This window comes from Caloenas nicobarica, chromosome Z (assembly GCF_036013445.1).
Source record: "Caloenas nicobarica isolate bCalNic1 chromosome Z, bCalNic1.hap1, whole genome shotgun sequence".
Lineage (NCBI taxonomy): Eukaryota > Metazoa > Chordata > Aves > Columbiformes > Columbidae > Caloenas > Caloenas nicobarica.
In genome coordinates, this window is record NC_088284.1 from 36,815,994 (window position 1) to 36,824,279 (window position 8,286).

General features: G+C 44.2%; 1 protein-coding gene across 5 annotated transcripts in view; it reads right to left on the reverse strand.

Annotated features, from left to right (window-relative positions):
- The window catches only part of YTHDC2 (YTH N6-methyladenosine RNA binding protein C2), a 41,277-nt gene extending 33,699 nt beyond the window's left edge, over positions 1-7,578 (reverse strand). For 4 of the 5 annotated variants that reach the window (XM_065657615.1, XM_065657616.1, XM_065657618.1 and 1 more), the window contains exons 1-5: positions 7,392-7,578; positions 6,887-6,977; positions 4,018-4,214; positions 1,250-1,449; positions 390-556 (exon numbers count right to left, since the gene is read on the reverse strand). In XM_065657615.1, coding sequence (XP_065513687.1) covers positions 390-556; positions 1,250-1,449; positions 4,018-4,214; positions 6,887-6,977; positions 7,392-7,578 — 842 coding nt within the window. The remainder of the gene's footprint in view (positions 1-389; positions 557-1,249; positions 1,450-4,017; positions 4,215-6,886; positions 6,978-7,391) is intronic. The other variant, XM_065657620.1, reaches the window with a different exon arrangement.
- Between the last annotated feature and the right edge of the window lie 708 nt (positions 7,579-8,286).

The window sequence follows — 8,286 nt, forward strand, 5'->3', positions numbered from 1 at the left end:
TGTTGGCCTTCCTGCCTATCTTGAAAGCTTGCAGAACTTTTGGATCTATACACATTAAAAGTAGGGGGAAAAAAACAGAGGAAACTGCAGACTTGATCTGAAAATTAGAAAAGGAATTACACCCACACACACTCTTACAAGCAGTAATCAAGAGAAAGCACCCGCAACTGACTTACAGAAAACAACCTGCTACGTGAAACTGCAAAATATAGGAGGAAAACTGTCTTTTTCAGCCTTAAATACTCCATTACCTGAAATAACATACTCTATCTGTACTTTACTTACTGAGCTTTTACTAGGCTGTATCCCAAATATACTGTAGTTTAAATGCACACAAGACTAAGGATACCGATATAAGATCAATTGACTTCAAGAAATATCATTAGTACCTGCTTTCTAATCGGATCTGATAACCAATTGTCTGGCCAATCTTTTCTCTTCTTTCTGCTGCCACTCTTTCAGCCACAGCAATAGCTGCCAAACGTCTTGGCTGAGTGCAAAACATCCGACAGGGAGTTCCAGTTTTGGAACAGTCATCAAGAAGGAACTGAGGGATCTGTAAAGAAGTGTTTTAAATTTACTTTTTAGTTTGATAAAATCATAGTTTTTCTACCACAGTGAAAAAATTTAATTGCATCTCAATATTACACAGGTTGCAAGAGGGTTCACAGTAGGATTATCATTGCAAATATACTTGAAAGAATAGCAAGGCAACAAAAATACATGTCAGATAAGTTTAATACGTTTTTTTTTTAAAAAAAAAAGCTAAAGCTTCTCTCTCTCCTGCTTCAGAGAAATCTATTAAAAAAATACCTGCGGGTAATCTTTCACTTTAACACAGTAGCAATCTACTCTAGAACTAGCTTTAGAAGGAAAAGGGCTATACAAATATATATATATATATATAAAACTGTGTATATATATATATGTTATATATAACTGTTATATATATAACTGTGTATATATATATATATATATATATAACTGTAACCCTTCAATAGTTTATATTACTTTCATGAAAAACTAGCATCTATCAGAAAATTGTCCAGAACCATTTATGCTTTTAGTAAGTATCTGCTGGCTTAGTATTTCAAAAGCAAGAAGTGAATTAGAACACAAGACTTTCAACTACATAAGAAAACAAAAGCCTTAAAACCAGCATCAAGAAGTCCCTTATTAGATGCATATTACAAAATATGCATTCGTTTTGTAAAAATATTATCTTTTTTATTTGATTAAATAAACATACTTGAGTAGTTTTTCCTGATCCAGTCTCTCCTACAATCAGAACGACTTTATTCTCCTTTATTGTTTTGACAATTTCTTCCTGTTTTTCAAAAACTGGCAGTGATTGCCTGAAGGAATCAAATTCTGATTCCCCTCTTTTCACTGGAACCTGGGGGATACCGTTGTTAAGTCGTCCGCTTGTCTTCTTCACTTCTTTGTTTTCTGTGAAGAGGAGTTAACAATTTACTTGGACACATACAAAAGAAGGTCACTAAAACATTCCTTAAAACATCGTGCATAAAAATGAACATTCCTGACTTTATATGTATCCCTACAGATAAAGAGACAAACCCACGACATTTAAAAGCCATATCCACAGTAATGCATCCTGTTATGGCGCTTGAAATCAATATTGTTCGAAGGAGTTATTATTTTCATAGATATATTGAACAGAAGGAGACTATCCCAGTGCATTGCTCAAAGGCAAAAAAGGTCATGAAGAGCAAAAAGAGAAATAGAAACCAAGCTAAAGAAAAGCAGCCTGGCATATTTTCTTGGCCTTTGTGTCATATTTACACATTCACACCTCCACAGTTTGCCTAGAAATAGTCACTGTATAGTTAAACATTTAAGTTATTCCAAACTGATAAGCATGCCTTCTGAGAAAAAGAAGGCCTATGAATCACAGTAAAGCGTTCTTTCACATCCTCCTCAGTCTTCTATGACCTCCTTTCAGTCAGTCTTACATAACCTAATGCTCTAGTCCGTAAGATTTGTCTTAAATCGTACAAACTGAACCATGCTATATCTAGACTTCCAGATCCATGCAGCACAGTACGAAGTATTACAAAGCAATGCAAAAGCAGCCAAAGAACCTGCACATCTTCAGAGGAAACTACTTCAAAGTCAGTATTGTACATGCTGTTCTATAATTCCTTAAAAACTATTTTCCAGAAGTAAAAGCTTGCTGTAAATTCAATTATATATATGTAATGTGATTAACAGATTAATATATCTTCAGAAGCAGGACCACGTGAACCTCATGCAGTTCAACAAGGCCAAGTGCAGCGTCCTGCACCTGGGTCAGGGCAACCCCAGGTATCAACATAAGCTGGGGGAGAAAGGGGTTGAGAGCAGCCCTGCTGAGAAGCACTTGAGCGTACTGGTGGATGAAAAGCTGGACATGAGCCGGCGACATGCGCTGGCATCCCAGAAAGCAAATTGTATCCTGGGCTGCATCAAAAGGAATGTGGCCAGCAGGTCAAGGGAGGTTATTCTGCCCCTCTGCTCTGCTCTGGTGAGATCCCACCCGGAGTCCTGTGTTCAGCTCAGGAGCCCTCAGTACAGGAAAGACATGGACCTGTTGGAGAGGGGTCAGAGGAGGAGGCTACAAAAACAATCAGAGGGCTGGAACAGCTCTGCTGTGAGGACAGACTGAGAGAGTTGAGGTTGTTCAGCCTGGAGAAGAGAAGGCTCCAGGGAGACTTTATTGCACCCTTTCAGTACTTAAAAGTGGCCTATAAGAAAGATGGGGACAGAGTCTTTAGCAGTGCTTGTTGCAATAGGACAAGGGGTGATGGTATTCAACTAAAAGACAGGAGATATCTACTAGATAGAACGAAGAAATTTTTTACAACGAGGGTGGTGGAACAATGGCTCAGGTTGCCCAAAGAGGTGGTAGATGCCCCATCCCTGGAGACTTTCAAGGCCAGGCTGGACAGGGCTGTGAGCAACCTGATCTGGTTGAAGACGTCCCTGCTCATGGCAGGCAAGTTGGACTATGTAAGATCTGAAGGTCTCTTCCAACCCAAACTATTCTATGATTCTACATTAAATTACAAGCACTGTCTTACCGAGACAGACACAGGCTAACAGATTAAAAGAAACAAAAAAAACCCCAATCTGTAAATGGAAAGAAAAATCATACACCATTCATTTATGCCTTAAATTCCTAACAAATTGCTTTTCAGTAGGCTTATTATAGTTTCTTTCTGTTCATTAAACAATCCTATTGAACAATTGAAACAACTGAAAAAGAAAACAAGCAAAGGAAGCACTTAAAGCACAAAACAGCAAGAATCAGAAATATCCAATGAAACAAGGTGTACCAGTACAACTGTTTTCTGCCCACTACACCCAGCTTTGCACACAGAAACACAACACAACTCCTACACTCATAACTCTTAACACAATAATCTTGTTAAAAGTATTGTTTAAAAAAACCCACAATGTATCAGAACTTTGTCTTCCAGTGAACTCTCTCATACTCTAGAAATCATGAAGTCTAGATAGTAGTGTCTTAGGGACCAAATCTATTTTAGAAGAAGATAAAACAAACAATAAACTTCTTATTTTATCAAGAACACAGGTTTTTATAAGCGGAACAGCCAGACTCATGTTCTCCTAAGGGTGTTCCTGTACAGTGGTCATGGTAACACTTCCCTCTTCAATCTCATCTCACGGAACTTGTAGGTAACTCCCATTTCGGAAATGTACTTCCAAATACATTTGGTTCAAACTGGCTCAAAGATTCAACAGTAACTTGGCACAACAGAGAGAGTGGCATGCAGGTAACACAACTGCCTAAGCTCCTCATGAAATCAGTTTTAAGAGACTATATTAACAATTAAAAGTCAAGAAAATTAGTGAGTTTGTTTTGAGGGGAAGGTGCCAGTTGGGACAGGACAGGAGACAGAAAAGGAAAGGGTTTGGTTTGTGCTTCGGTCATGGGTTGGGTTTTTTAAGCAGTGTTGATTCACAAGTCCATATCAGAAGACGCACTGAACATACCAGATTCGACAGCACACGTGTTTCCTCGCTCTGTCTTTGGCAGAAGTTCTGTTCGTTCTTTATTTGTGACAGGAAATCTTTGAATGAAACTCCGAATAGCATGTTTTATACTGGGAGCCAAGCAACAAATCATTACTGCACGTGTTAGTTCTGAGCCATCCTTCTTCCTTACAGTCAGGTATCGATTTGCTCCTTTCCTGGGAGGAGAAGAAAAAAAAAAAAAAAAAAGGAGTTTTAAGAATAAGTAACCTATTTACAATGATCTTTGACCATAAATCTTTCAAGATGCCTGTCAGATTATCTTCAAATGTAATGTCGTAACTAGAAACTTCCAAATAATGTTTGATGTAGCATAACACACCAAAATAGCAGAAGCATCCACAATATCCACCACCAAAACCACTCCATTCACACAAGACAGTGCAGCACAGACACTGCAGACTTTGGATCACTATACCAACTGCAACCCTACCATTAGGCCTCCATAATGTAACACTGTTCTGCTGCCTTTCTGTTAAAGGTCTATCACAGCCTTTGCTTCCCAAAAGACGAGTCAGCTCCATCAATCACTATATCAATCAATACTGAGAGGTATTACACAAAACTGATTTCTAGACTAAGAGATTTAGAGGTTAAAAATCAACAAATAGACATAATAGACACACAAGCAGCCTTCTAGTGATATTCCAAGCATTAACAAAATCCAGTAACACAAATTAGATTCCCAGGATGTCTGTTATCAAAGACTTACAATGTAGAATTAGAGCTAAAGCACTTAATTGTAACACTGCATTTTTTTTCTCAGACTGCACTATGATACTGAAAAGCAAAGAATTATTGTAAATATGTTTGAAACTGAACTATCTTGTGCGTGGGCTACAACAACGCACCAACACTCTGAAAATGAAATCTAGAAATGCAATGATGAAAGCCAATCATCATCAAGCTTTTAAAGACTGACCATTTCAAAAGTTATTGCAAACATGAATACTGAGGAAATCTGGGGACACTAAACATGAGTAGAACATCTGAATTTATTTTAAGATGAAATCTATGTTTCTTAAATGTGCAATGCATTATTATAGTAAGTAAATAAATAAATAGATTTCTTCTGTCTTCCCAGCCCAAATATTCCCTCCTTCTCAGCTGTTTAAATTTCAGTTCAAACATTCCCTAAGTTACATATCTCCCTGAAAACTCCACATTCGTGAAGGTTTTTTGGTTTGGTTTGTTAAAAAAGCACAACAAACAAACAAACCACCAGGGTGTCGTTGTTGCACTCTACACAGCACTGGTGCAGCTCCACCTCACATGCTGTGTGTAGTTCAAAGGAGGGGTGACCAAGATGGTGAAAGGCCTGGAGGACAAGACTTAAAAGGAACTGCTGAGGTCACTTTGTTTGTTCATCTTGGAGAAGAGAAAGCTGACAGGTGAGTTCATCGCAGACTACACCCTCCTCAGGGAGAGCAGCGGAGGGGGAGGTGCTGATCTCCTCTCTCTGGTGACCAGCAACAGCACAGGAGGAAATGGAATGAAGCTGCATCAGGGGAAGTTCAGATGGAACATCAGGAAAAGGCTCTTCACTGAGAGAGTGGTTGGTCACTGGAACAGCCTCCCCAGATAAGTGGTTACAGCACCAAGCTTGTCAGGGTTCAAGAACGCCTGGACAGTGCCCTTAGTCCTACAGTTTAGTTTTAGGTAGTCCTGTGAGAGCAGGTAGTTGGACTCGACAATCCTTATGGGTCCCTTCCAACTCAAGATATTCTATGAAAACCACCACCAAAACCACTGCAGAATCCACAAGGGAGCCGCTCAGAGACACAAAGCTATACCAATACTCAACAAGGATTCAAGTAGGGTTTACCAGTTACAGTTAAGTACAAGCACTGTACAACCCAAGTATGTTCCAGCTAACCATTTGCACACACCTGACATAGCTATCTAACACTCTGTATTCCCAAAATAGGATGCAAAGATACGGCAGTTCAGCCAAATTTATTGTGTTGGGTAACTGTGGCAAAAAATCAGCTATACCGCTCTCAAGACTGGAATCACATTGGAAGCATAACTTCACTTAAACTGCACTATGCTTGAATAAGGTCTTCTGAAACCAAGCTACACACTCAACACAATCAATGCTGAATAGCACTTACTCCCTAAGCACAGATCAGAGAACTAGCATTTTATACTACTTCTGCAAGAATCATGAAGTATAACCAAACATGGGGAAGAGTAAACACTGTTATGGTTTTACAACAGTCCACACTCACAGGTTATACAACACACTCCACCTATCTGGGTTTTTCCTGTAACTTCCCTGTTGCTTTGCCACCTGAACTCCCAAGGGAAACAGATTCTCAGCTTTCACACAAGCTTATCATGTCAACGAATACGGGTTTTCTCTTCATGAAAAGATCAGAGTAGGGTAAAAGAAACAAACATAAGCATACCTGCATATGAACCCTCCTCTCCTGCACTTCTCAACACATGCATTCTTTTGGAGATGCCCCCCTAGGTTACAGTTTACCTGCCAAGGTATGAGATTCTATGCAAAACCCTTGGGCACACAATGGTGCACGAAAAACAGAACAGACCCTGGTGAGAAATCTCTTTTATGGAACCATGCAATCCACAAAACAGTATCATGGCAGGTTCTCTCACACCAGGCGTGTCACAAGCTCAGGACTATTTTTGGAAAGCACAAAGACACTTATTTTTATTGTACTTTTAAAACCTTTTTCTCTAGTACTATTACCTGCGAAAGTGCCAGACATGCTAGAAACACAGATCATTTTAACATTAGCCACGAAATTCCATATATTTGCCCCAAACAACGAAAAAATAAAGTAATAGTCAGACTCTAACTTACCCTTTACTTTTAGATATGAGTCCAAGAGACTGACAGAGCCGATGAACAAATGCTCTTTCAGTACTAGTGAAAGAAGAGGGAAATTCCATTTCTAGAAAGATAGTTTAAAAAAGCAAACGTAACGCATCATGCAGTATTCTTGACATGCTATCTCTACGCTACGAGTTTTTCAGTCCCCAAACCTAAACCTGTCGCGGCCTCCCGTGAACAACGGGACTAAGGGCGGCGCTGTCCCTTCGCACCTGTGAGCACCGCAGGGCTCACAAGCAAGCCATCTCATCCGGGCAGAAAGGAGCTGAGGAGACACTCCTGCTGGCGAACGGATGCCGAGCGGCCGGGCCCTCATGCCTGCCACCCCCTGCGGGCCTCGGCTCCCCGCGCCGGCCCAGGCCGGCCGCTCACAGCCGCCCGGGCTCCCCACCGCGCCAGGCCCTCCCGGGCGCACCGGCCGGGCGGGGCGCCCCCACCCAGCCTTCCGCCCCGCGGCCAGGCTGCCGCCGCGCACCTTTCTCCTCTCCGCCACGGAACCGGTCCAGGGCAAGGTTCACCGCGATCTCCACCTCCTCGTCGACGCGGATATCCCTCAGCCCCTTGCCTCGGCCGCGGCCCGCCGCCGCCGGGCCGGCGGAGGCGGCGGGGGCACTGGAGCCCGCGCCGGGCTGCGGCGAGAAGACGCTGCTGGGCCGGGACATGGCTCCGCGCCGCGGCGGGGAAGCGAACCGCTGCCGGCACGGCGCCGCCTGCGGAACGGCGCGGCCAGGCCGCCGCAGCGCCGTAACGCCCTCGCGAGGGGCGGGGGGTGGGGCGGGGCGACAGCAGGCTCCGCCCCCAGCGCGTCGAGGGGCGTGGCGAGCGCTGGCGGCGGGGCAGGGCCGGAGGCTCAGGCTGCTCCGCCTCCCTCCCGCGCTGGCCCCTCGGCCGCGGGGGGGCGCTGTGCGCGGCGCGGCGGCGCTTGGCGCCCCTCAGCGGCGGGGCGGGGCGTTCGGCCGCGGGGGGCGGTGCGCAGGTCCCGGGGGAGGCGCCGACCTCCCGGGCCGGGGAGCGGAGGGTTTAGTTCAGGCCCGGGCTCCCCGGGGCGGGGAGCGCAAGTAAATAGCGCGGGCGGGGCGGGGCGGGGCGCCGTGTCGCCCGCAGCTGCCGGCAGCGCTGTGAGCTCGGTGGCCGTGACAGCTGGGTCGTGAAACCTGCCTTGCTGAACCGGAGGAACGGCAGAAGTGCGTTCCGCGGTGTCGGCAGCACAGTTACCTGCGCGGTGGTGCATGCCCGAAAGCGGTGTCGGCCAAATACAAAATTGTATCGCGAAGTGAAGGAAATCTCGTGTTCTTGGCTTGTTGTTTGTTTCGCTAGGCTGCTAAAGCGTATATCATTGGAAGAGTGTACAGTTGGCAGCACCTAAAAAA